Source organism: Gadus chalcogrammus, chromosome 3, assembly GCF_026213295.1.
Source record: "Gadus chalcogrammus isolate NIFS_2021 chromosome 3, NIFS_Gcha_1.0, whole genome shotgun sequence".
Lineage (NCBI taxonomy): Eukaryota > Metazoa > Chordata > Actinopteri > Gadiformes > Gadidae > Gadus > Gadus chalcogrammus.
The window spans coordinates 19,277,187-19,304,364 of record NC_079414.1 but is presented as its reverse complement, the minus strand read 5'-3'; the positions used below and the strand labels follow the sequence as shown (position 1 = coordinate 19,304,364).

General features: G+C 45.6%; 4 protein-coding genes across 9 annotated transcripts; 2 read left to right on the top strand and 2 right to left on the bottom strand.

The window, feature by feature from the left end:
• The first annotated feature begins 9 nt into the window (after window positions 1–9).
• Window positions 10–8,115, top strand: smcr8b (Smith-Magenis syndrome chromosome region, candidate 8b). Of its 2 annotated transcripts, XM_056586453.1 has the most exons (8): window positions 10–1,385; window positions 1,496–1,651; window positions 2,206–2,674; window positions 2,913–3,328; window positions 3,658–4,400; window positions 4,538–5,020; window positions 5,220–5,712; window positions 6,020–8,115. In XM_056586453.1, the coding sequence occupies exons 3-8, from the start codon at window positions 2,495–2,497 to the stop codon at window positions 6,456–6,458; spliced, it is 2,754 nt and encodes a 917-aa protein (XP_056442428.1). In that variant the 5' UTR covers window positions 10–1,385; window positions 1,496–1,651; window positions 2,206–2,494; the 3' UTR covers window positions 6,459–8,115. The 2 variants fall into 2 exon arrangements, with proteins under 2 accessions (XP_056442428.1, XP_056442427.1); XM_056586452.1 differs by having other exon boundaries at window positions 10–1,651.
• On the bottom strand, window positions 6,453–20,089 carry zgc:112980 (uncharacterized protein LOC503706 homolog). 5 transcript variants are annotated; one of them, XM_056586479.1, is made up of 20 exons: window positions 15,986–16,562; window positions 15,360–15,471; window positions 15,153–15,270; window positions 14,948–15,041; window positions 14,644–14,794; window positions 14,418–14,535; window positions 13,987–14,112; window positions 13,587–13,649; window positions 13,272–13,394; window positions 12,397–12,552; window positions 12,106–12,162; window positions 11,055–11,269; window positions 10,520–10,599; window positions 10,352–10,441; window positions 9,927–10,010; window positions 9,677–9,781; window positions 9,149–9,248; window positions 7,851–7,926; window positions 7,498–7,686; window positions 6,453–7,203 (listed from the first exon to the last, which is right to left on the bottom strand). In XM_056586479.1, exons 2-19 carry the CDS (start codon window positions 15,457–15,459, stop codon window positions 7,506–7,508), a joined length of 2,037 nt encoding a protein of 678 aa, XP_056442454.1. In that variant the 5' UTR covers window positions 15,460–15,471; window positions 15,986–16,562; the 3' UTR covers window positions 6,453–7,203; window positions 7,498–7,505. The 5 variants fall into 5 exon arrangements, 4 of the variants coding, with proteins under 4 accessions (XP_056442454.1, XP_056442453.1, XP_056442456.1 ...); XM_056586478.1 differs by having other exon boundaries at window positions 15,990–16,562; XM_056586481.1 differs by lacking the exon at window positions 15,986–16,562 and adding an exon at window positions 15,935–15,965.
• LOC130379619 (stonustoxin subunit beta-like) lies at window positions 19,828–21,559 on the top strand. The gene is made up of 4 exons (XM_056586563.1): window positions 19,828–20,159; window positions 20,368–20,425; window positions 20,540–20,581; window positions 20,809–21,559. Exons 1-4 carry the CDS (start codon window positions 20,127–20,129, stop codon window positions 21,327–21,329), a joined length of 654 nt encoding a protein of 217 aa, XP_056442538.1. The 5' UTR covers window positions 19,828–20,126; the 3' UTR covers window positions 21,330–21,559.
• On the bottom strand, window positions 21,382–27,178 carry fbxl18 (F-box and leucine-rich repeat protein 18). The gene is made up of 7 exons (XM_056586483.1): window positions 26,270–27,178; window positions 25,584–25,775; window positions 25,123–25,472; window positions 24,746–24,881; window positions 23,578–24,668; window positions 23,049–23,267; window positions 21,382–22,354 (listed from the first exon to the last, which is right to left on the bottom strand). The coding sequence occupies exons 1-7, from the start codon at window positions 26,321–26,323 to the stop codon at window positions 22,198–22,200; spliced, it is 2,199 nt and encodes a 732-aa protein (XP_056442458.1). The 5' UTR covers window positions 26,324–27,178; the 3' UTR covers window positions 21,382–22,197.

Below are 27,178 nucleotides of genomic sequence, written 5' to 3'. Positions count from 1 at the left end.
GTCTGCAGGGACACATGCACACCTTTCACACATTGGAAAAGATCTGAACTCAATCTGACAACTGCAGTCAGAAAGATGTGCTGAAAGATTGACTTTTTTTAAATGACTGTTTGATCAAGGTATTGTAGACTGAAGATTTGACCGTTGCACTGGTGTTTTCCACTCCCTACATCAATCACAAGAACCTAAACCCTCACAACAAGATTGAAAGATGACTAGTGTCACAAGTTCACCTTCAAGCTCCCAGCAGTGTAAAGAGAGAAAAGGTCACTTCATACCTGTTGGAAACATGTTAGCCTGATTCAAACTTCTCCAATGATGGCAGTAATGGTGAAGGTGAAAGCGTTGGGAAGTGTTTGTATGAAATACAACTGGTACATTTGAAAGACATATAGTAAAAGCTATTGAATGTAATGGCGAATGGGGCACTTGTGAAACGATTTGCTTGTAAACAAACCCCTCTCAACCTCTACAATGAGACAAGTGTGAAATAGTGACTCCTTTATGTACAACATGATGAAATTCATTTATGTGCCAATCATTATACGTCTGAACGAATAGTACAACATTGTTTCAGGCTATGTTCAGTGCGACTATACAAGGTTACTTACAGGCTATATGTCCAGTGCTGTACAAACAGGGTTTCAGTCTATGGTCAAGGCTAGAAAAACAAAGTTTTAGGCTATGTTCAGTGCTACTAGAACAAGGTTTCAAGCCATGTTCAGTGCTAGCAGTACAAGGTTTTAGCCTATGTGCAGTGCTAATAGTACAAAGTTTCAGGCTAGGTTCAGTGCCAGCAGAATAAGGTTTCGGGCTATGTTTAGTGCTAGCAGGGTGAGGTTTAATGCAATGTTCATTGCTAGCAGAACAAGGTTGCAGGGCTTCACGCAAAGTTCAATGCCAAGTCTGTATATATATGGGCTGTCTGGGTGGAAAGTATCACCCCTCAGCGCAGAATCCTATGTCGCCGTGATTTCAAATGTAAAAAAAGAAAACGCCAACCACATGGCAGCTGCGGCCTCCTCTATAAGCAGTTCATTCATTTCATTGAAACGAATCCTGATTATATTTATCTAATGTTATCTATCATGAATGGAGGTGAAATGCAGTGCAATATTTTTTAGCACATTCGTCTCGAGTTGTTGCAATTTCATATGGCTGCTTGCTAATTCAGTGCATAATATTTTGAATTGTGTATGGTGAGTTGGAGAAGGTTGTACTTCCGCTATTTGAATGAGAAAAATAAAGTTATGCACTTCATCACCAATCACCTAGAGAACATCTCCTTATCAGGCATGGAGCATCAGTTGCAATTCTAAATCCATAGGTTGTTGAGACGAAATTAAAACCTTATTTTATGAAATAATTATTTTTTCATAAATAAGGTAATTATATTTTAAGTTATTTTTTAAGTTATTTTCGCAGGACATTGGTAATTATTGTATCGGTAAGCCGAAAACGTATTGATTTTCATGTGTGGTTGTGAACTATCGAGATCAACAGTGAGGCTTCATTCAGTCCATGGCATACTTCATAGTACTGAGATGGGGGCGCTGATGGGAAAGGAATTGCAGCGAGGCATCATGTGCCTGAAGACGGACTGCACAGGTCGTCCCTGCGCCTACATTTTAAAGTGGATTGTTTTTCCAAAGTGAGTATTTCCGTGGAGAACATTCCGAGGAATCTATTCGCAGTTATTTTTCTCCTACTTGATGTTATCATGCAAGACCTAATTTGCAAACAGAGCGTCTGTTTTTGCAAGAAGCCCGCTACAGAGAAGTGTACCGACCCGCAGACCGTCAGCTGTCACAAGGCTAAATATGGATGTAGAGTAGGCTGGGCTGCTCGCATGTGATTGTAAGGTTTCTTATTGACAGCCCATGAAGTACGTTTGTTCTGCGGATCAGATAAGGAAAGAAAGAGGAAGGCATCTCCGGGACCACGTTTAACCTTGTGATCAGCCCGACTGCCTGAAGGAAACTTTCGCTTCTCCTTTTTATGAACAAACCTTTATAACCGAGCGCCTCTTGTACTAGTTAGTGCAAATATGATCGCGATTCGCTTTTTTCTCCCTTTCAACAAACGGGTTGTTGTGACTAGGCCTTCAATTGAATCAAATGTTTGTATTTCTTCAATGGATATAGGAACTTAATGTCGGTCCACGGATGTTGTTTAACTGTACTGTATGAAATCCCCTTTCGCCAGGCTTTAATGGAGCGGGTGCAAAAGCTGACTCATTGAGGTCCGTCACTGGAGCTCAAGAGCACAAGCTCAACCACAAGATCACCTGATCTCAAACGATGCAAGTCTACAACCGTCCAGTGATCCTTGCTGTGTATACTTTTCGTGGCATGTCAACTGTATTTCAATTGGAGAACCATATTTCTGAACGAACATCGTAGGTTTTCAGACCGTCCGGTACAAGATCTCCATGGGTTGAACCGTACCGCCAGAACTTCTTCATCATCATCAGGGTCATCGCCACCGAGTGACGATGATCGGTTCCCCCGACCTCTTAGTCTTCAGAGGTGGGGAGGGCTTCGTGGAGGCCAGCCACCACCAGGACACAATGCCAAACGAGCTGTCGCTCCCTCTGGTGGCCCCCTCCAACCCCTGGTCCACCGCGGCCCAGTTCCACAGAGACTTCATACTGGTGGCTGAATTCTCAGAGCAGGTGTGTATGTGTTAGGATATCCATTTTTTTTTTGTGTGTGCGTGCATGCGTCTCTTTAAACATGACCTATCCATCTCGTGTGTGTGTGTGTGTGTGTGTGTGTGTGTGTGTGTGTGTGTGTGTGTGTGTGTGTGTGTGTGTGTGTGTGTGTGTGTGTGTGTGTGTGTGTGTGTGTGTGTGTGTGTGTGTGTGTGTGTATTTCTTTGCGTGTACCTGCGCATCGACCTAACACCCACAGGTGGGCCCCCAACCGGTGATGACCATCCCGGACGACCCCCTGGTCCTGGGTTCCTTTGACCTCAACCACTTCTCCGTGCGCATCATGTCGGTGGACTACCAGGCGGCGTTCCCGGCCCCCGCCAACCCCTCCGCTTACCCCGGCCCGCGCATCAACTTCACGGAGGACTCCCGGGTGGTGATGGGCGACTCGGCCAACGGAGCCTTCGCCTACGTCCAGCACATGACCCTGTACGACCTGGAGGCGCGGGGCTTCGTGCGGCCCTTCTGCATGGCCTACGTGTCGTCGGACCAGGGCAAGCTGATGGAGCGCTTCGGCGAGCTGTCGGCCTGCTTCACCCGGGCCTCGGACAGCCTGAAGACGGGCAACCGCCGCGCCTTCGCCAGCGAGCTGCAGAGGAAACTTCAGGAGCTTGAGTAAGATGGGAGAAGGGAGACACAGAGAGACCTAGTCTGTAGTCCGGTAGTCTGTCTTTGTGATTTGTATTCTAGGTGGGGGAAGGATGGTCTAGTGGTGGTCAGGGTAAAGTACCTCCCCAGCCTAAAGTGACTGGTTGTGACCCCCGATGGTCGCTGCCGTACCTGTAGCTTTCCTTGAGCAAGACTCCCTAGACTTGATACTTACTATCACTGAAATCACTGTGAGATGTTTGGATCAAACTGCCTTAAAGTGTGTGTGTATTTTTCCATTGTATCTTTTACATCCGGTCACTCTTCCTCATCAGTGTGTTTACATTTCTTTACAGGTACACCCGATTGAGTCTGCAGCAGGGGGCGGAGCTTCCGGACACCGCCGAGGGGACCCCCCACGTTGGCGAGACGGACGACGGCGAGCTTGAGGCTCTGGAACGCTCCATCCTGAACTACCGGGAACTCCTGCGACAGGTGTCGTCCTACCCCAACAGGAAGCTGAAGCAGCCCGGCTTCCTGCCCTACGACCCGACCGACCACCTTGCTGATCCTTTCTCGCCGTTGCCCCCCACGGCGGCGGCGGCGGCCTATCCCCCCGGCCCCACCTCCTCCGTCGCCAGGCTGGAGCGGCGGCTGAAGACCCTGGAAGAGCTCAGCGACGCCTACTTTGTGTCCGTCACCGTGGAGCAGCTGACGGACACGGAGCGCCGTCTCCGCGGCGACCGGAGCGCGCTGCACAACGCCCGCTTGATACGCGACCTCTCCAGGAGGCTTCCGCTGACCAACTTCCTGTTTGATCACTGGGATCCAGACGAGGGCCAGAGGGAGCGAGAGCAGGAGGAGGAGGAGGAGGAGGAGGAGAAAGGACGGTGGCCGAGTCTGGAGAGATTCTTCTCCTGCACGGAGGAGCCCCACCTCGGGCCTCGGGTGGAGACGGAGGGCAGGGGATCCCCCGCCGCGGAGGAGAGGGGCGTGGCAGAGATGGCGGGCAGCGTGAGCAGCGGGGACAGCATCGAGGTGCTGGGAACGGAGAGGTCGTACCGGACCCAACAGGCCGTCACGGGGGAGGACCACAGAGGTAAGTCGCCCCTGGCAATGGCAAAACGCTTTATTTCAACAATCTTGAGGGATGTTACGATCACAACCGTCTCAAATGTTGCCTCTGACCCATCTAAACCCTGCTGGCTTTACACCTTCTTCTATATTCGATCTTAGAAACAGCCTTTGTGAGGAATGAGCTCTGCTTCAGACACGCGCCGCCAGAAGCGGCGTGCAGCCAGCGTGTGCGTGCGTACGCAACCCGCGGCATCAGCGAGGACAGCATCGAGGTCCTCAGTACCACCGACTCAATCATTAACCCGGAGGACCTGCAGGCCATCACGGAGGAGGATTCGGAGGACCGACCGACGCCGTACAGCAGCCTGGACCCGGAGCCACCGGTCCCGGGAGCAGGCGGTGATGAGGGGGCACACAGTTTCAGGGATTTTATGGAGCAGGTGACGATCCTGCGAGACGAGCGCAAGGAACCGCGGCGGAACGTCGGGGACAGAGGGAAATATTGGTCCCTGCGAATCGAGGGGGATTCACTCCACAGAGGAGAGGGCTCCGCAGCCCAGGGAGATACGGGGGCAGGCCATAGTGCAGGGAGAGAGCCGGTGCGTGAAGACGTCATGCCGGAGATCACAGCCATGCATCAAGGTAAGGGGGAGTGTTGTTTGGAGCTGTACTTTCCCTATCGTGGAAACTATATAGAATTAAAGGCGCATCGCTGTCGTCCCTTAAGGGAGAAGCCACGCAAATGCTCTACAAGAATATGGTTGTTAATGGAAAGCCTCAGAATGAGTTGAATCAGTTGCTAACCTTGGCTAAATGTTCTGTCATGTAATTGTTATGGCAGTTGCTGAAAGAGCAGTAGCAGTTCCCTCCATATCTCCGACCCGTCTCAGAGGTGAGACAATGGCGTCGGACCACCACGTGAAGTTTTCCTTCAATCTGCCGCTGAGCGCTGCGTGGCCGCCGCCGTGTACTCGGACCAGGACCTCGAGTGTCGACGAGGCGTCCCAATCCACCAGCTCCTCCAAATCACCTACCCAGACCCATACACCAGACGTCAACCTCCGCCTTAACCAGGGGAGAAAGAGAAAGGCCGGCCTCAGGGCTCTGAGATTCATCCAGCAGAACTCGTTTTCCCAGCATGCCGTGTTTTGTCTGCTCAGTGGCCGGCCACTGATAGTGATTGGAGGAGATGAGAGTCGTGTGAGGAAGTTGGTTTCGGCGCTCGCCCTGTTCCTGCCCGCATCCGGTCCAGATAGGAACAATGTGCTGCCTTTCTTAGCCAAGCCCCTTCAACTGACGGACCTGCTCACATGGAGGCTCATTGGCCTACATAGGTAATCCACCAACAAATGAAATTACTGTCATTGCCACTTGCTAATTGTATTCTTTTTTGGTTTCATGCTAATACTTGAATGCGAAAAATAACATGTTCCGCAGTTTGAAGTATTACATAAGTTTACTACCCTAGAAGCTTGTCAGGACTCAGGAGTAAATCAAATATTTAGCATGGCCAGATTGTGCCGGTGAGTGCATTTCCTTACCGGCGGAGTAACATTTTAACTCGTAGAGGGGGCACATCCAACTGATCTACCCTTAATTTGATTGTTTCGTCTTCCCTTCTGTGTATTCCCTTGTGAACAGAACTTCCTCTGCCACTTCATTGGCTGTTCTCCACTCTCTGGCTCGATACAGCCGCTACCTAGCCCTGCTGGACCTGGATCAGAGGACGCTGCGTTGCCCAACCTACTCAGGCTCCCTGATTGGCCGAATTGCTAACCGTCACTCCAGCATATGCAGGGGCAGGACATATCTGCTCCACCTGGAGAGCTGCTTGACCGCCCTGGCCAATCAGGCGTTGCTGTACACGTTTCATCCCGTCTTTGGTCGTGACGGGGATGATAACGTTGGTGATGGAGAAGCCCTGCTTCTGGCGCGCGGGTTCTGCAGCAGTGAGGACGATCTGAGAGTGATGCGTTTCCTGTCTGATTTAATCAAACAGTACCATGCAGGGCGTGGCCCACCGGTCCTGATCGTGTCTTACAGACCGACGCAGATCCACAAACATATGACTGCGACATAATCATGTTTTTCAAATTTGAAAAGTATTTTGATAGACTTCTTCACAGACCCTTTTCACCCTGGCGTCATTGTAGGATAGCAAACTCCCCCATGACAATGAAAAAGCAGACTCGTTTTAAAAAAAATATGTAAGGAATGCCACAAATGTTCCTCTTATAAACTAAATTCACATTTTATTCTGCAATAGAAAAAGCTGCAATGTTTTAAAATGTTTTTCACCCATATTGCTCCATTACGTTTCACAAGATTTTTTTCAATATATAACAGCTCAGGTGCAACACAGCATTGGTTTGAACATAACCACCAACATGGCAGCTTTAGAAAATAGATGAGACGTTAACGTTAAGTTACACTTGAAAAAGAAGACTATGAATACACTTCAAACACCACCAATGCAAATCAAATAAGCCACAAAAGTCTTCTGAAGCCGTCATCACATCCTGGTGTCCATGTTCCTAGCATGAATCCATGCAGAGGCAACTTTCTCCTATACCAGAGTTCAAATCTCCAGTCAAGTGTTGTAGGGATTGTCAGCAACAGTGAGAGCATGGATATGCTCAGTGGGAGGATATGAAGACATTCAAGGGGTTCCAGAAGGATGTGAAGAACACGGTGAAGCAGTACAGACCGTTGATTTCAACAACTGCTTATGTACTACAGACAAATCCACAAGGCACCTGTACACTCAGCCACTGGTACTTGAGAGGGTAGACCACGATCCATTGTTGTACCGCAGGTGATCAGGTCTTGGGGAGGGAAATAGACACAGCTTGGGTCAGTGAAGGGTACATCTACTGTGGCCTGTGAACCTCTCAGCAACTCAAACCCTTTTCCATCAAAACCCTGCCAATGTGCTTTGAAAATGTGACCCGTTAACCCACCTGTGGAATTATTTTAATGCTTTATAAAGAAAACATTAATTGATGCAAAATCTGGTGAAGGATACCGTTATTGCTTGTTTTTATGAGTGTTTTAATACTGTTATTGTTTGTTTTGATAAGTAACTTGTATGCCGAGGTGCCAGGATTATTTTTGCTTACAGGTACAATCATGGCTGGGACTGCACCTTTGGGACACACGGTTTGGACAGAGACCGGACTGCCTGCTCAAAAAGAAAAGTCACAGTTAGCAATGCATAACATAACCAATGACGTGAGACATTGTGGCAACCAGATACACACAAGGATACAGCTAGGTCAGTTGATTGGTACAGTGACTCACAGTATGTGCTGATAAGGCCACATCAGAACAGGAGAAGACATGAAACACAAGGGAAGACAAATTGGATGTTCATTAAAAATCAACATTGTTAATGATGCCAATTAAAACACTATAGGCTGAATCATCTACCCCCGGTTTCCATAGTGTGCCGATGTAGTAACGTCTTACTTACTGATCCCAAACAACCGGTGAGGTGGAGGGGCGAGGCGGCGAGTGGTGTTCCAACGGGACAGGGGAGGCCTGGTCGCCTATGAGGAGGAAAAAAACACTTGTCCAGGCATATCTCACTTTATCACCCACACCTTTGACCACAAGTTTAACATGTCAAGAAACTATTGGATTGTAATGATCTTTATCTCCTATTGCATTTTAGGGGCAGAGGAAAACAGAAATGGAAGTAAGGCCAAGGGAGGTGCAGGTTGTTATACTATCTAGGAACCAAGGTCTATATTCTAGTTTCATTTAAAAGAAAACATTCTGCCGTTAAAGAATAGTAAACCTTAAAGGCACCCAGTGCAACTTTATGTAAACATTCAATGAAAAATAAACATTCAATTTCTAGTCTTTTTTACACGTAGTAAGTTTCAATAACTCCATACCATTACATATCGACATTCAAGGAGCAAAGATGAGACGTCGCTGTGTGGTGAGAACTGATAGAAAATCGTAAACAACAACAATCGCCGGTGGGGAGAAGCCATTTTTCCATTGACTGGAAGCCTGCTTTATTTATTGTAGGTTACAAAAAATAAAGAAAATGGCGGCATTGTTGTTGTTATCGATTTTCTATCAGTTCTCACCACACAACAACGTCTCATCTTTGCTGCTTGAATGTCGGTATGTAATGGTATGGAGTTATTGAAACTTACTACGTGTAAAAAAGACTAGAAATTGAATGTTTATTTTTAAGCCTCGAAAGTTGCACTGGGTGCCTTTAAGGCACATATATATAAAAAAAATCTGAATGTATTCCTTTGACTGGAAAACCAGTACCTGCAGGCAGCACTTAACGATAAAACAATAAACACTGGTACAATGCAAAGAAGAAAGAAGACATATACTAGATGTATAAGACAGACAAGCAGCAAACTAAGAGAAACAAGAATAGGGGCTGAAGGGGATGTATTTTGTGGAGAAGGAACAATTCCAGACGGATCCGTGTAGTTATAGATAATGTCTGGAAAGTTGTTCCTAGAATGATGCAATGAGGATTGTATTAACCAAGTTATTCCTATGCAAGTCGCTGTACATCAGCAATGCATGTACAGTATATGTGAGGTCTTAGAAAACGCGAAAGACTTATTGTTTGGTAACAAAATGAATTATGGTAAATAACCGATGACGTAGTGGATTTCTTTGACTATAACAGACACAACAAACACAGAAATGAGTGTCCGTGAGGGCAGCCTATTCTTTAATGTTTTGTAGACATTGTAGGTGCGGGTGTGTGTGTGGTTGTCAGGAACACACCTATGATGCCCAGCTCCTGTTGGATGCTCTGGATGAGGTTGGAGTCCTGGTCATACAGTGAGAGGTTCTGAAACAGCCACTGGAGCACCCAGGGATTATCCTGGGAGACAGCACAGCACGGCCATTCACATTTAGAACGACCTTTTCTTCCAACTTTTTATACATTCCTTTTTTTTCTTGGACATTGTTGCTAAATAATGCATCATTCAGCATATATAATTATCATATTTTACGCTTTTTATTTTTTATATCTGCTGACATTAAAACAAAGATTAAGTTCAGTTATGTATGAATGTCCCCAATGACAGTTAAAGCAGTACCAGACTGTTGTATCTAAAATGCGGATTCAACTGTTATTAACTTTTCCCCTTAACCACATATTCTCTTTAAGTGTCCAGCATGTCTTTTAAAGAACCATACAAACATTTTCGGATCACATTCTACCATCATGCCCTCATGTTTTGTATATAACAGTGGAAAGGTGCAGAGTGCTGAGAGAAATGGACGAGTGGAGGAAAAAGATGCTACCTTGAAGTTCTGGATAACGTGAAGCATTGGACTTAGGGGGCCACTCAAAATCCGTAGCATTAGAGCCGCAGTAACCAATAGCAACAGCGCATGGTCTGGGTTCACCTGTAAATGTGAAACATACACAGTTATATACTCACGATTCACAAAAAACCTGCATGCCACAATGGACTTTCGATCTCTGCATGAAATGATGAGGTATTTGCGTTATCGAATACAATCTGCTGTGTGTGTATTAACATGCACTTACTTCTATAAAGGATTTGGGAATCTGTATGTTGGTCCATAATCCTACCCCTTGATTCAGTATCTCCAGGCTAAGAGTCTTAGCGTCCTACGGTCAGCAATTTGAAGGAGTAAGTGTCAGATGAAAGCATTAACAAAAGGCTGCCACAGTTTGAAATACCAAAGAAGAAGTTTGTTACGTGACATATAGCAGACGCTTTTATCCAAAGCGACTTGAAATAAGTACATTTGTCATAAGAAAAAGAACACACACACACACACACACACACACACACACACACACACACACACACACACACACACACACACACACACACACACACACACACACACACACACACACACACACACACACACACACACACACACACACACACACACACACACACGTCGCTACAGTAAGGATGTTCATAGAACAAGTATACAAACATTTAGGAATTCAGGGCCGGGTTCTGGCAGAGCCGAGGGTGAATCCCGGGGGTTGTTAACGATGGTGAGCAAATCGGACCAGCATTGAGCCTGAAAAAGACACGAGGAACTCAGTCAAAACAACTCGCCAAACAGAACGGTGCTGGAATAACCGCCCTGCGTACTTACATCTGCGTTTACTGCGGCACAACATCTCTGAACCCTCAGAGCAAACTTGACCAGCTCCCCACGTCTCAGGGGCACGGCCCCTGGGGAGACAGAGACAGAGTTAACGCCTTTCTTAAAGAGCATCGCTCTATCAGCCTCAATGGACAGTGTCGAGGCCGGGCTGTTCCAGCTCGCCTGCGAAAAACCACTGTTCGATGATTGAAGCATTGGGTATGTTTTTTTAAATGCTTTTAAAATGTTTATCTTATTGACGTTTCGTTTGTCGTTTCTTAATATTATTTAAGGTGTCTTTGTATAATTGTATGCACGTCGTTATATCTTCATTGTTGATTGCACTTTCAGGAAATCGCTTTGGAACAAAAGCGTCTGTTGAATAAATGTAATGTAACGGTACGGTATTATTATTATAACTCTCCCGGCTCCAGGTGACATGGCTAGAGGTAATAATGTGGATAAAGCGTCCACTTAATAGTCAGTGGTAATGTAACATGATGTTATCTCTGTGTGTGTGTGCGGGACCATGCGTGTGTCTTACCTTGAATGGGTCCCCACTCGGCCCCCGGGAGGTCAAACGGTGTCTGCGGGCTGATGTGGACCCTGGGGGCCGTCGCCGTCTCGAAGATGCGGAGGTAGAGGCGGAAGAGCGCTGGGGAGAAGCGGGGGGCGGCGATGGACACCTCGGAAAGAGCCAAGGAGAAGTCCCCCTCCATGCACATGAACAGAGCCACCAGGTCCCGCATCTCCTTGAACCTGGACGGGGGGGGGGGGGGGGGGCGGGGGCAAGACCGGACCACAATGGGACATCATATGGCGCGTGTCCACTGCAGGGTGCGGAACGGATCGTATCGCAAAGGTGCGGGTCGGGTCGCGTTTCCACCGCCAAAAGTGGGCGTGACCCGGACTTTGCCGTACCCGTTCCGGCCCCGTTCTCGGGACTCCTCCGTTGGGGTACCGCAAACGAGACGAGACGCCTGAAAGGGTCCCGTGAAATTCTAGCTACACCCCCCCCTCCGTTGATTGGTCGACAGAATCGTCACTTCCGGGTGACGCGGGGATAAAAACAAACAAACAGTAGCCTCGAGGTATTATTCTTTACAATTAACTTGTCGCGTAAAACGCTTGCTTGGGCGAACAAGGAGGTGGAGACGTTCGTCTGCATTCTTGGGGAGGAAGACGTTTTTTACGATGTTTACGGAGCTGCCGCGGCGATCGACATCCGGCCTACCACCAAGGGTACTGTCGGCAGTGGAAACGCGACCTCGGAACTGAGCTGGGCTATACCGCCCCCTCCCTACCGCACCTTTGCGATCCGATCAGTTCCGCACCCTGCAGTGGAAACGCGGCAATAGAGTCCATTTGGGAGGAGTTTGAGGAGAGGTGAATCGAAGCGAGTGCACTGATGAGATGAAGTATCCCACGGTGCTTATTACTGGTGTGATTGAACATATATGTATTGTTTTGGTAGGCTACATTAAACATAGCTGAACAATGCATCTGTCCGAAACAATCATGAGATCCGATGATGCGTGACGCCAGTACTATCTAAATATAAAAATAGGTTGACGCATTAGACGTGCATCACTCACAGCGTGGAGTTGTCCGTTTGGATCACCGCACAAAGGTAGCGGCACAGCTCCCTGTACCTGCCAGAACAGAACAGGTCCATGGGTTACACACGTGTGTGTGTGTGTGTGTGTGTGTGTGTGTGTGTGTGTGTGTGTGTGTGTGTGTGTGTGTGTGTGTGTGTGTGTGTGTGTGTGGGGCGTAGACCATGTATGGCGTAGACCCTGCTACCTATACCCTTGAGTATTGATCCTTGTATTATGAAGACCCATGCCACTTTTGCTACACAATTGTGAATGTCTGTCTGTCTGTACCTGCATTGAGACTGTAGCAGCTCCGACCTCATGAGGACCACAGAGATTGGTTCCGCCAGGATGTCTTTCTTGCTCCTCTGCTTACGGATCCCCGTCACGTTCTGCCCCTTGAGGACCGAGACCAGCAGCACGTCGTCCCACGGACGCACACATAGGCTGAGGAGCAGACACGCACACACACACACACACACACACACTAAAATTCAGTAAATATTAGCTTATCACAACCAACACATGACTTTATATCATTGTCATACAAATGACAATCCAACGTTGCCATTTGTACCCTGGTTTCTTAATAATTTGAACAAAAATGTTAGGGCATGGTTAAGCTTAATATTTGGTGAATAAATAAGGACAATTTAGGACATCTAAAATGTTATCAGATGATGGACAAGTCAAAAGTAAACTCTTAAACACATCTCTCTCAAAAACCGAGCCTTTATCGGCATTGTAAAACAACATAGGGCTAAACAGGACGTGATTTGACATGTATACTAGATCTCTTTAAATTGCTATTATATAGGCTAGTTGAAAACTACCATGCCTGATTCTGTCAGCTGCGTAAAACAGCCTATGGGCAGATTTCTATTATATTTTATCTTTTTTGCCGGATGAAAGAAAGGAAATGAAGTCTACGTATGGTTGATGGCAAAACTTTCTGTTCTTCCATTACTTTTGATTTTGTACAAGATTTAGTCATTTATTTCCACTAACATTACTTTATGATTGTTATTGATCAACACATTCTCCGGTTCTCTGACTGCAAGAGTTTTGAGCAAAGGAGCCAGTAATGAGAAGGAATTTCTCATTCTAAACACATAGGATCTTTAAACAGAGACAAAAAACAAAAGCACAAACAAAAACACACGCACCTGTTCCTTGTGTTTCCTACGGTTACAGGCATATTCAGGCACAGGGCAAAGCGCTGCAGCTTGTGGATGAAATCAGATGGTAAATCAGACATCACCATTAGCCGCTGAACAGAGACCATCACTCTGAAAAGAGGAAGAGAAAACCATATTAAGTAAGAAGAACACTTTTAAATGGCTAAAAACTGACATTTAGTCAAAGCGACTTAGTTTTTTTTTTATAACATACAGTTCTAATGATAAGGTAGTACGGGTTAGGCTTCTTGCTCAAGTTCAAATCTGGGTATGTGTGGTGGAAATGGGAGTGTGCCTTTATACCTTTGTAGGAGTATTCTTGTGGCCTCCATGGCGTTAGCTTTAGGACACTTTGACAACACAATCCTGTACGGAAAGAAACACACGACAACAACCACCACAAGAAACACGTTAAGACTCTTTTACTCCCGTCTCAGAAGCTACACTACAGCCCAACTAGTTATTTATTTTTCTTCAATACTGTAAGGGAGGGTAAGTGCAGATTTAGCATTTCCCAGAAGCTTTAATCCAACCGCATTTAGATGGATGTCATTAATGAGCAGGTAGAGGTTAGGCATCTTGCTCTATCATGCATACAGGCCGACTGTGGACATTTGGTTTGTACCTAAAGGCTTTCGGCCCAACCAGATCTATACATGCAGTGTGTGCGTGTGTGTGTGTGTGTGTGTACGTGCGTGTGTACCCTGAAGGTTGGTAGTGGGAAGAAAAGTCCTTGGCTGCTCCCAAGCTCATGATGGCAGCAACTTTTCCTTCCTGTCTCTCTGCCTTGTTCAGGAAAGATGTCACACATTCGTACACTGGTGTGTAACTGCAGACAAGTAAAGAAAACAAACAAACGATAATAACCCCCTAAGCGGCAATCAGGTAGATGCTTATTTACATATTTACTATTATTTATTGTAACTTGTGCATGTATTTTTTTTACTCTTGTAACTAAATAAATGAGCCTTTCCCTGTCAAGAGTTTCTCTGTACAGAATGACAAGTTATACAGCACTTTTGATAAAACAGTTTGATGTCTACAGGTTCCAATGTGTAGGTTATCAACCCACAAAAGTACATTGGTCTATTTTAAAGCCTCAAAGTGAACCCAGAGCAGAATCCCAACACTTACTCATGAACCAGACCATTCATGTGAGGATGTAAACTCTTGTTATCCGAAAGCATCTTTCCCCGGACGAAACAGGAGAACTCTACTTGAAGCTCCTTTCTGAAGCTCCCCAGTAGCCTTTCTAAAACACAAAAACACTGCAGATTGAACTTGTAGAACTAGGGATAGTGCGTACAATATCAAATGCACATTGAATGAACCCATGCAGATTTTATATTATTACAGTTACCAGCAAGCTGCAGTTTACTGTCTACATCTGACAATGAGAAGTCAAATGCAAGTAAATGTCCAAGATCTGCAGAGTTTCGGAGTCTGCTCCAGGTACCGCTTCTCTGGTGGCTGTTACAGTGACACTCTTTATTGACACACCACAAAGGACACTGAAATGCAAACGACAGCGAAAATCGCGAGTGTCAAAAAAAAGCATAGCCTTTTGACAAAATGTTGTTAACCAAAGTATATATTATTAATTGATTTGATAGACCTTTTTCACTCAAAGGTGGTGTAGCTATCAAAAATAGGGTGCAACATACCAGCGATGCTAGTTTATCACAAACATAGCAGAAACACTGTTCACAGAATTGGTGGTTGCTGTCGATTGGGCCGCTCTTCACATATTCTGCACGCCTGGAGATGGAAAGACAATGACACAAATAGGATCCTGAATTTGCAAAGCCTGAGAGGTGTTTAATGTAAAAAAAACTGTTAGGCCTATGGTGAATTTCGGGGTCTACTCACGTAAAGGGATATAAGGGACAATCATAGCGTGCATGAGGCAACACTTCAGCCCGTTTGGAGAAGGTAACTACTAGGTCTTCTTCCAAAGCCTGGGCAGACAATGGTCTATCTTGCACAACTAAAAAGGCCAAAAATAACACACATATAAACAAAGACTGTGGTTCAATAATATTACACATGTCCACGCTTCAGACAAAAATCCCTCACCGTTTTCCTTAACTTCCACGAAGAGGACGGAGGAGTCGTTGAGTGCGGTATCACAACACAGGTCCTCGTCTTCACTGAGGATAATTATCACCTCATCCATGTTGAAAGATATCTGTGCAGTTATAAGTTAAAATAATATAAATGAGAACATTAACCAGCTTCTGCTAGTAAGCACACGATTGTTTCCAGAAGGGCATCTTGTGAGACAAAACAGAGTTCATATCAGATTTGTTAGCGACGAGACAACATGGGTCGATTGACTGCTAGCCACTCCCTTTGATTTCAGCTTTCAAAAGGTGTTATCCAGATTCAATAAATGTTATTTAACAAAGTAAGGCTATTGTATGGTCAACGCCGATGTACTGTTCCAAGATTTGGTCGACTATGTTTCCATTAGGAAGTAACTTATGTTAACATTACTTTCGGTAGGGCCTACATTCCAGGTAGCTGCCTGGAATGTAACTGGTTTTGTTAAGATAAAGAGTATAAGCAGAAGTGACAAAGTGAAAATCTTCAATGCATGACAACAAATGCGGTGGTTTTGAACACAAAACTATAATCGTAGGTATAATGACCGTGTATTTTTGTCGGGCAACAAACACGGATAAACACGTCTTTAGACTTACCTACCATGTAAACAATGCGTACATTTGTTCCTCGCGGGGGAAATAAACGGAAATGACGTATATTTCTGTGACCAAGTCTGGAGCTTCGGAGCTTGGCCTCTGGCTTGGCCACTGGTCATTGTAACCATTGTAACCATTCAACAGTCCGTCTGCAACATTTATTTATGTACTTTTTGTCACCTACATGTAATTTGGAGTACCTGAATTTGAAGTTAAATAATAAAAAAAATACAGCTTTTATTTGTTGAATGTTGTAGCAGAACACTGTAAAAAGGCAAATCAACAGTACAAAAAAAGAATAAGATTCAAAAGTATGCCATTTATGTAATATGGCGCATAAATATTTTATGCAGAGAAAATGCAGAATTCCAATTATGCGTAAATATAGGATAGTTCAGTTGAAAGTGTCAGTGGTTTTTTCTTCAATTCATACAGGTCCATTACGTAGATTTTAATAAACGTTGTCCAACCAATTAGATGGCTGGATAAATAAATACACAGCATTTACACTCAAAGAGGCACAGCTTTGACCCTATTTAAATAAAGTACATTTCCAAAAGGTTTTCTCCCGATTTCCTTTGCAAGTGTTTTATATTGAGGCCGTGCTCCTCTGCCCGCTTGTCTTTCTAGAATTAAATCTCCTCGATGCCGCCTTCTGGTTCATCTGCTTAATGTTCACTCCATCAGTCTCAGGTTGCTCTTGTTCTGGAGCCATGTCTGTCCCAGCCTGTCCGTCTGTTTGCTCTGTATCGGCCCCCTTGGCTGCAGGCATGGACATAAGCCACTGCTGATAGTAACCACGGAAACCATCAATTTGAATCAGGTAGTTGTTCCTCTTCTTGAACTGAGAGAGAGATAAAGAAAGAGGAGTGAAATTAAAACAAAATGAATAATTAATAGCACATGATTAATGAAAGGTTTTGTTAAAGCTTTGTTATATCTAAGGCACAGTGACCTACCTGGTCGTAGCTAGGGGGATACTGTGCAGCAAATTCCAGCTGTTTGATGATAATCTCGTTAGGCCACACTCTTAATTCAGCCATTTTCTCCAGTAGTAACTTCAGGTAAATGTAGTCCAGCCTCCGAGATGCCCGCCCAATCAGAGCAGAGAATACCTGGACATTAGGCCTCAATCTGGCAACCTGCATGAAATAAAGTCACCATGCATTATAGTATATACTTTAGTGCCACTATAACTACTAGTATTAGGTAAAAGGTATCATCTATTGTTACGAGCATTCGAGATTTCTACTATTTCTGCATCCAGTATTAGTACCAGATGCCGGCTACTGCATCTAAATATAAAAACATTATTCCCTTAGGTGACTCAATGCTTTAGAAGCATTCATTTGAGGACTGAAATGCGTCCTCACCTCCATGTCTTTGAGCAACTGAAGACCATCCGTCTTCTGGTCACATGCCATAGCAAGACAACCGTAAGTCTGCACGTCTGTATTTACATGTCTCTGGTACATGACACGCAAAACAGCCTGGGAAAAAGGAGGATAGGGTCAATACACACAGAATATGTGATCTATTACCTCAGTATTTGGTTATGGGTTGAGGGGTGGCCGAGGGTGTGGTTTTGTACCTTTGCTGCATCCAGGTCACCGGCTTTAGCTGAGCGGCGAATCACGGTATTGAAGAATGCTACGTCGAGCTTCACCTTGTGCAGCTTGGCCCCCTGTAGGAGCATCTGCAGCGATTGGCTGCCTGGCTCCATGGTATCGGCGAGGAGGGTCAAGGTTCGGAGGTCCGGACTGAGGCCGCTAGAGACCATCTTGTCCAGGAAACCTTTACCTCCACCTATCAGCGCCAGTCGGTCAGTGGCGCCGTCCACCGTGCCGATGGACACCGTGGCCCCTCCCCTCCTCTCAAAAAGCTCCAACAGGTTAGGGGGCTCCACTACGGGCACTGGCTGACAAGAAGGAGAGTCATGAGGTACTCCCTCCACTACAACCATGCGGCGGACCTCTGGTAAGCTGTTGTAGGGCACCATCTCTGCAACTGTGACACGTGCACTGCCTTTTCGGTCATTCCCGTCAGCGGTTAACATGCGGTCGCCACCTGCTCCAGGCTGTAGAAACAACTGTCTCTCCAACTGGTCAAGGTCTATGGTATCCCTGCTTCCTCTCCTATACCTCTTGCTAGCCGCACCCTGGCCCTTCTGATCAGCCCAATCAGGGCTCAGCAGAAGGCTTGTAGCAGTGGTGGGATCACCAATCCCACAATCCCTTGCGGTACGCAAAAGTAGGTTGTAATTTTTAGCATCTGGGTTAATCCCTGAACGAAGCATTTGGCGCCAAACCTAAAGGGAAGACAGGTACAAACAATGTCATACAACAGCAATAACAATAGTTCTGTTCGATTTGTGCACATGCATGACAGTTCCCACCTGTAGAGCCTGCCTGAACCCGGTTTCCTTATCCATTACACAGCCCATAAGCAGGTAGTGAAATGTCTCCTGAGTCACCACATGTTGGTTTTTCATCATCTCCTGAACATTAACACACACAGATTTATAAATTATTCATGAATACAATCCCCTACAACCTCAATACCACGTAAATGAACTGATACAATTAAACATACCCGGATTGTGTGAATACAGGCTTGAAGGTGGTTTGTTATGGCGTGTGTCTTGAGGAGGGCATGGTATGTGATAGTGCTAATTGGGTGGTTTTTGCGACATAGTTCTTGTTCCAACTGCAATGCATGCTGGAGCCCGGCTTGTTTCGATGGCGATTGAGCACAGGCATTGAACAGGGCAGTGTACGTAGCATCTGTTGGAATCAGGGACCGTTTTTTCATCTGAAAGAAACACAAAAGCTAATTACTGTAAACAATAGTAAGCCATTGAATGGCTATCGGTCATAAACTATACACATGGATAGGGATGTATAAGGGAGTGTAGAGCATCCATACATCATTATACAGTTTGAAGGCCTTCTTTAGTTGTCCAGCTCGACCACAACCTCCTATAAGGATGGTGTAGTTATACTCTTCTGGCTGTAACCTCTCTCTTTTCAACATGTCTCCGCTAAATAGATCCAAAGCCTGCTGAAGCTGTGATAGAAATGAAAACAGCAACAACACATAATTGAAATGGGTGCAATGAGGCCAGCATACACGTTGATCATTTGAATTGAAATAGGTTGCACGCGATTGATCGTGTGAGGGTAAAATGATGACAGACTGACCTTGTTTTCTTTTAACAAGTTTTTACACTGTAGGAAGTACCAATAGGTCGTATTCCTCCCTTTGGCCATGAAAGGTTTCCTTCTTTTAACTTCATCCTCGCCGTCTTCCTCTTGGAAACATTGATTCTGTATTTCTGGGCTACTTTTTTGGAACGACCTCCGTGCACCAATATCACTAGATAATGTACCAAACTGCTCTCCGGGACCGTCACCATCTACCTGGTCAGTCGCATTGGCAGTATCTGTCAAGGGGTTCAGATCTCCGAAGGATGCTGAGAGGATCGACTTGTGTCTGGTCACTTCACTGATAATCCAAGAAGTATCATTTAACAAAAGATTTGGCGACCAGGGATAATGCGATAGCGTTTTGGCAGATGAACTCCTTTTAGCTGTGTAGACGTGGTAGGATCTGGTGGATTGTACTAACATCTTACTCACTCTTCGCATGCACGAACAAGCAGCAGAGTTCCACATCTTGGGAGCTAACTAACTCAACGTTGTAAAGAGCGGCTAGGCTAGCAAGCTCACGTGTATGCAATACTGTAGAGGTGACATAAAGACATTAGCAGTCAATTATCGAGCTAAGAATTTGGATATCCAAAATAAATCTTGCTGGAATGGAATATGTGTGTCGAAAGACATCCTCAATTGAGGAATTAGATTGTCAAAGTTAGCAGCTAGATGTTATTAGCTTATATTATATATAGGCTTTAACACCAATGTTTTACTCTTTACCCCTATAATAGATTGATTAGTATGCCTGTCAAATTGTCAACAGCTCATTTATGCCACTGGTCAAAGGAGGACAACCAGAATGTAGTTTAGTCGTTCTAGAGATAAGTTCGTTCTAGAGATGCAGTTTAGTCGTACGCTTCAAGTAGTGTCTAGTAAACGGATTGTCCATCTTAAACTGCAGGACCACTGTATGTCTACATATAACAATGAAACGGAGCAACCATCAGCCCTGCACTGAGGTGAGTCAGATTGCGTGTTTTTCCGTATACACTTTGAACTTTCACAATGTATAACAACAATAAAAATGTTCTTTGTCACAGACTAGCCTGCATAAAAGTTGTTGTAGTTAATTAATCAGTGACTTAAATAACATTTAGCTGCTAAAATAACTAATTCTTCTGCATTGCAATGGGCTCACGTTTAATTCCAAAAACTCTTCTTTAATAGATTCGACAAATGGAAGACAACCAACCAGTGCCAGCTTCCACAACCACACCTTCTGCCGGTAAACCGTCCAAAAAACACAAAATAATCAGTGCATTTTCAAAACATAATTTAAATAGTATGTAATCGTTAGCATATTTTAATGTCATTAATTTCACTTTGTTTATTCTTGTAGTGAATCAACTGGAGCTCAAGACCAGAGCTGAGTTTGTAAAATGTGAGTCTTTTTTTGATGTTTGGTATATAGTAATAGCCCTACTAAAATTGTAATCACAGAAATGTACAGTGTCGATGAAATGCAACAATAATCTTGGTAAGCCCATGATTCATGTAAATCTTCCAAACAATAAACTAAATGGACAAAAGAGATGAGGGTAAAATCTAAATATACAAGCATCGTTGCAATACCTTTTCTAATCAAGCCTCCCTCCACTTACCTCCCAGATTACCGTCACCTCACACTTGACCCGAACACAGCATACAGAGAGCTTTCTCTTTCCCAGGGAAATAGGAGTGTGGAACTTAAAGATCTAGTGCAGGACTATCCCTACCGCCCTGAGAGATTCACCCATCTTTGGCAGGTGATGTGTAAAGAACATCTGTCCGAACGCTCCTACTGGGAGGTAGAGTGGACCGGTTCAATAGAGATAGCGGTGTGTTATGAAGACATTGGCCGGTCAGACTATTACCACGAGTGTGCGTTTGGGTGCAATGAGAATTCCTGGAGTTTGGATTTGAATAAAAAAAAACGTTGTTTCCGCCACAATGATGTTGAGATTTCATTGCCGGAGCATCAGTTGTCAAGAGTCGCTGTGTACCTGGATCACAGCGCAGGTGTTCTGGCCTTCTACAGTGTTTCCGGCGACACTTTGAGCCTCATTCACAGAGTCCAGACCACTTTCATGAAGCCCCTCTACCCTGGGTTGTGGGTTGCCGACCACGCTGATCTGTGTGATCTGAGGTGATGACAGAATGGTTCCGTTTTTTCAATAAAGGCTCAAGGCTCAGGATCTAAACTGGAGCACTGGAGGGAGAACAAATAGGGAAAATTGTCAGGAAAATTGTAGGGTTTCTCTATCAGGGTAAAATGTAACTTAAAATATATTGATCTTATATATTTTTTATCCATAATGCATTTTACTTTAATTTCGAAATAAAATGCATCACAAATCCTGCTAAAGCTTATTTTTTCTTCTGTTCTTAAAATACGTGAACATCTTTCATAACATACATTACATTGCATGTTTACTCTACTAAAATGTATTGCAAGGACAAAAGGTTAAAAAAAAGACTGAAACATTGACAATGTCAGTTATTATAGTTTATTACAATGTTGTATACAACATCTATTCAAGTAGTCCGTAAACACATAAGTATCCTGTGTTTCCTAATTATGGCACCTTAAACATATAATTTGCCATTTAATGTGCATTTCATTCGCAGATAAATACTTTGTTGCAACAGATTGCTCGAGTAATGAGGAGACATCAATTTTATTTTATAATATAAAAAATTCTCAAGCAGCTGTGCAGAAGTTTTGTCCCAAAAAATTCTTGAACCTAAACACTAAATCATTACAAATTTCCAACCACGCATCATTTGAGCTGAAATACACTGCAACTTAAAGGTTTCTTTGTTTGCTTCATCATGAAAGGTAACAATCAAGTCATTCAGCCGTGCACATTTCAAACTCTCTGAGCCATTGGGAACTATTCTTTTATATATATATATATGTATATATATATATATATATAAATAATGGCAGGGCATCGATTCAAATGCCTGCAATGGCTGTTGACCACATTCATGCTGAGAGCAGGTCACAGAGATGTGTCACCAGGGCGCGAGGAGGGGGGTCTGGGCCACACGGCTCTGGAAGAGCGTTATCTTATCCAGGAGGGTGAGCGGAGTGTCTCTGATGACCAGTGCCAGGTCCTCGTGCTGCAGGGGGAAGATGACCACACTCAGGGCGGGCCGCGCAGCTGAATACCTGTCAGGGAACATAAAGGGGTGGATGGTTTTGGTTGAGGGAAATGTGTTAGAAATGGCATAGACGTTAGCGTTTAGCTCTTAGTGAGCTAAATGCTCTGTGAGAATTGACTGCTCCTGCCTCTGTACAAGCTCATTCAAATCTTGGACACCACACCGCTCATTCCTGACCAACAAAGGCACCCTGATCGGTTCGGGGAATCCATCTTTCATGTCAATCACAGTATGGGGGAAGGGAGCAGAGAGAGAAGGGACTTTTTTGGTTTGTTTCACTTTGCTCTCAAATCTAGCCTACAGCACCATTGAGACGTGAGCAGATAACTTTGGCCTGCTTAAGAATTTAATCAAATCGGATCTATTGCACCTTAAAGATATGAGAGCAGATAACCTAAGGCTGGTTTGGACTTCAGAGGATAGTCCATGTCTACAGCACAGGTCTTGCAGATTGCTCATAATCATATGCGTTACTTAACATGACCACAAGGGGGCAGTATAGCTCTTCTGTGTACTAGATTAGAATTTAGGGCATAGAATCACTTAGTTTACGGTTTCGTTGGCTATTGTTTTTCAATGAAAATCATCATAAATGGGCTTCTAGAAATCTGTTTCTTGCGTCTCTCGGGCAAGTTCAATATAGACATGCTGATGTAGAAGGTCCTCACTATGTTATATAACGTCCTCGACAACACACTGACCTGTCGATTAACACCTTCTGTAGCGTGCGACAGGCCACCAAGGTCCCCCCCATGAATATGTGGCACACGCAAAGGCTGGGGCAGCGAGCAACAAAGGTTTCCGTGGCAACGGGGTCAAAAGTTCCACTGCGTGAAATGATGCAGAGGCGTTTCAGACGCGAACAGCAGGAGAGAGCCTCAAAGAACGACGCGTTGGCACTCAGGTAAGGCTGCTCTAACCTTCAGACAGGGAGGCACAGAGAAGAAGTTAGTTAAAAGATGCTTTGGCCAAACATTCTTAAGTTAACACATATTCAAACCTTTGTGTGTGCAGTAAAACGCTTGGATGCCATTTCCTTTTCAATGCATGAAATATCAAAAATATAACACGCAAACAAATACAAATGTATTGGCTGGCTGAAAATGAAATAAGCCGTCATAAAATCAATCATTCATGAGCTACAACTAATTGAATTGGCTGAAACAGCCCCTGACAACCTGGCTTGCATTCATTCAGAGCTGGACACACCTCCACCGTCGCCTCGCTCACCTGAGCTCCTGCAGCTGCGTGCACAGCCGCAGCGTGTCCATCAGCGACGCGGTGTAATTCATCGTCTTCAGGCAGCCCAGGTTAGCCAGGGATAAAGCCTGGAGATTTGGGCAGTGCTTGGCCACCGGGATCAGCCCCGTCCCTTTGTGAATCCCCGGCAGCCCCGCCAGCGTCAGGCGCCGCAGCCTGGGCAGAACCTGCAGCGCCGCCACGTGAGAGTCTCCCACGCACCGGGCCCAGGCACACATACCGCGCGGCTCTATGCAGGCCCGCGTGCACGGCTCCAGGCGGGGCAGCGTGGAGATGAACCCGGGGCCGATCAGCTCCAGGGTTTCTAACAAGGGGCAGCCGGACAACAGCTGCGCCAGCCCCGAGGTGCTGTCCCTGGGTAACGATGGCTCGGACTCGGACGGCTTGTAGACTTGGAGACCGACCCGCGGAGCTTTCCTCAAGCCGCGTAGCAGGGACGAGGAGGGGCTTGTGTGAGCGGTGCTGTGGCGGCTGCTGCATCCGTCGGAGAGGGCGCAGGCGGGCAGCGCCAGGGAGCGTACATGCTGCAGTCGGGACAAGCTGGCACAGAGGTGGGGCTCCCCGTCGAGTCCCGGTGTGTTTTCGTGATGGTAGTGTCTGTGCATCAGGTTGACGTGTTGGAGCTTTGAACAGACGCTCACCAGTCGGCTCATCGTCCCGGCGCCCAGCTGCTCCTCGCCCCCGCGTATCCCGCTGCTCTCCGGGTACAGGCTGTGGCTGGTCGCGCTCAGATTGAGGCTGACGAGTCGCGCCGCGTCTCGGACCCCGCCCTCGAGCAGAGACCGGAAGACCTGCGTCCACAGCGCCGGGCAGCGGCTGAAGCTGAGGTGCTTGGGGCTGTTGCCCCGCAGCGCTCGCTCTAGCGACATGGAGTCCCACCACGAGCGGGGGAGCTGCAGTGCCTCCAGGCTGCTGTGGTTGCCCAAGCAGTGGGCCAGCGGGGTGGCGGCCGGCCAGTGGGCAGGATTGGGGCCGGGAATAGACACCAGGAAGACTCTCAGGCGCTCTGGGACGTGAACGCTGAACACAGCTAGGTAGAGAAGGAGCAGGGTCTGGTTTACCTGGAAACACCGACAGGAATGGCTAATTATTATACTGTATAGGTAATGATATGCAATGCCTTCATTTACACACTCACCTCTCCAGGTGCCAGTTTTGCACTGAATTCCTCCAGCTGCTGGTAATGTGGCACACTACTCTGGCCAACCATTAACTGGCAGCAGACACCAATGCCCTCTCTGGTCACGTCTGGGATATCAAACTGTAGTGCTAATCTGTTCACATCACACACACACACACACACACACACACACACACACACACACACACACACACACACACACACACACACACACACACACACACACACACACACACACACACACACACACACACACACACACACGGTATGGTCGGTGGAACAGGAACCAAATGCCTCATGGTCAACTTCGATTGAACAAGCCAGCAAGCCTCACCCTGACCCCGATAAAAGAAGCCAGAGGTTGCCAGGGTTACCTGCGTAGCTGGGAGCAGCAGGGCACCACGCCATAACTGGGAGTGAGGAGTGTCTGCCTCAGCTCTGACAGGCGGCTCAGCAAATCAACAGCCTCAGAACTCAGCTGTGCCGAGTTGAAACCAGGGGCCACATCAAAAGCAAGCGAATTGAGGCAGGAGAGGGATTCCAGGAGGCGGGAGAGTCGAAGGGAGGTCAGACGACAACCAGTGAGGTCCAGCCGTTTGATAGCCCGACAGCGAGCAAGATGCTCCATGGTGGAGCCAGAGAGCCAATAGCAGCCACTCAGACTGAGCGACTGCACTTGACTGGCTAGTTGCTTCAGCACATGCCTGAAAGATAGATCACTGGCCTAGAGGCAAAGAATCAAAGAATCGAACAACGGAATGTAATAGTGTCGAAACAATCCCATATGTCTTTCAGTGTAAGTTGTGTAAATGTCATTATAAATACTAAGCCCTACCGTGTATTCTTCTGATAGACAAACATGTGTCAGCAGGGTCTTATCCTGACAAAGCACACGCAACTTGCGGCAGACACGTGCCACGTTTAGTAATAGGTCACACACAGGAACATAGTTCAGGATGCATAGTAGGATTTCGTCAGACAGGCTGGAAATTCCAACTGAGGACATCACATCTTCCTCACAGTGGTCCTAGGAAAGACAACAAAACAGATACACAAGATGGGATAATAATAATAATAATGATAATAATAATAATTATTATTACTATCATAATTCTAAATGGTTAAGAATAAGACAGTTGACGTATGCTATTCATAAAAGTTTCAGTGAACGCCAGGTACATCTGTCTGCGATGAGAGATGATCCAGGACCATGTATTTTTAGAAGATAGAAACTGATTAAATTTTGTTTTACATGAACTATTGTGGTATAGTTTAACATTTGCTAAATGGCTGTATTAATCAAACTGTTCACAAGGGATTGCAAGCTATCAACTAAATTATCCATTATCAGGCGAAAAGGACCGATCAGAAACGATGCATTTCATCGTCTAAAGTTAGTGTCATATCTTCAATAACTATAATATACAGCCTGGCAAAATCACCAACATGATAGCTAAAATTAGCTTGTAAGTAACCCTAGCAGTAGCTGATCCAAGCCGTTTTATTGTCAACAGAACTGACCTGTACGCGCGGGTGGTCCACATTTCCCAGAGTTTCCGTTATAGTCGTATTCATCCTTATACGGAAGATATAAAGTAAGAAATACACGTTTTACGGAGGTGCCTATGGATGCTGTAAAATATGCATTGGCTCCTCTGCTGGTGAATGGGAAACTCGGAAGACTTTCAGAGACGCACACACTTCCTGACACGGCAATAGATGCCCGCGCATGCGTCGGGCCGGCCGGTCGATTGGGTGTCTGCGCCGATCGGGTACTACTGGCAATCTCCAGGGATTTATGAGGACGGGTAGCCCGTGGATATTATCCACTAGTTTTCATATTCAAATATATCAAAATAACGGTAGCCTCAGCCTGTGAGTAAGTTACAAGCCCATCCTGCGACCCGCATGGTTGCAACTTGCAACCACGATGTTCAAACTGGACTTACCTGACAATGCAATATAAATAGTAAATACTTTGTAATTTCATGCCCGTTTAAATACTCAGTTAACCATTTATCTTCCATAAGATTAAAATGGTTTGTGGTAGCTCCTTTATACTATGATAGCACGAGCATGTGTAAGATCCATACACCATAAAAATAAATGTACAATGGAGGCCAGCAAGTAGGCCTAGATGCTGTTGAAACAGTAGACAAGAGCATATCTCACTTTAATAGATTATGTAATTCAGTTGATCTAGCGATTGCAATATTTACTTTTGTTAGTTTGATAGGACGGCATTTTCCTGATCATGTCAATGGAACCATTGACTAACGAAAACATTTGGCCATCGAGGCATCCGACAAAGGACCGATGCCAAATAAGTGTAGTAATGGCTAGTGAGACAAGTGTGGCAGCTTGTACACCCAATTGGCTCAACCTGATTTACTTCTGCCTAGCAGGGCCAGCATAATACTGTACAGCAGA

What these genes read in the sequence shown, in the direction of transcription:
- zgc:112980 (XM_056586478.1), bottom strand. An exon ending in GTAGGAAACACAAGGAACAG is followed by an intron (nt 12,553 to 13,271) that starts GTGCGTGTGTTT and finishes TCTGCTCCTCAG; the next exon opens with CCTATGTGTGCGTCCGTGGG. An exon ending in TTCCCAAATCCTTTATAGAA is followed by an intron (nt 9,782 to 9,926) that starts GTAAGTGCATGT and finishes TCACATTTACAG; the next exon opens with GTGAACCCAGACCATGCGCT.
- LOC130379619 (XM_056586563.1), top strand. Translation starts at nt 20,127, where the DNA reads ATGAAACGGAGCAACCATCAGCCCTGCACTGAG. An exon ending in ACCATCAGCCCTGCACTGAG is followed by an intron (nt 20,160 to 20,367) that starts GTGAGTCAGATT and finishes CTTCTTTAATAG; the next exon opens with ATTCGACAAATGGAAGACAA. An exon ending in CACAACCACACCTTCTGCCG is followed by an intron (nt 20,426 to 20,539) that starts GTAAACCGTCCA and finishes TTATTCTTGTAG; the next exon opens with TGAATCAACTGGAGCTCAAG.
- smcr8b (XM_056586453.1), top strand. Translation starts at nt 2,495, where the DNA reads ATGATCGGTTCCCCCGACCTCTTAGTCTTCAGAGGTGGGGAGGGCTTC. An exon ending in TGGCTGAATTCTCAGAGCAG is followed by an intron (nt 2,675 to 2,912) that starts GTGTGTATGTGT and finishes TAACACCCACAG; the next exon opens with GTGGGCCCCCAACCGGTGAT. An exon ending in AGGAAACTTCAGGAGCTTGA is followed by an intron (nt 3,329 to 3,657) that starts GTAAGATGGGAG and finishes ATTTCTTTACAG; the next exon opens with GTACACCCGATTGAGTCTGC.
- fbxl18 (XM_056586483.1), bottom strand. Translation starts at nt 26,323, where the DNA reads ATGAATACGACTATAACGGAAACTCTGGGAAATGTGGACCACCCGCGC. An exon ending in TGGACCACCCGCGCGTACAG is followed by an intron (nt 25,776 to 26,269) that starts GTCAGTTCTGTT and finishes TGTCTTTCCTAG; the next exon opens with GACCACTGTGAGGAAGATGT. An exon ending in CAGAAGGTGTTAATCGACAG is followed by an intron (nt 22,355 to 23,048) that starts GTCAGTGTGTTG and finishes GTTCCCTGACAG; the next exon opens with GTATTCAGCTGCGCGGCCCG.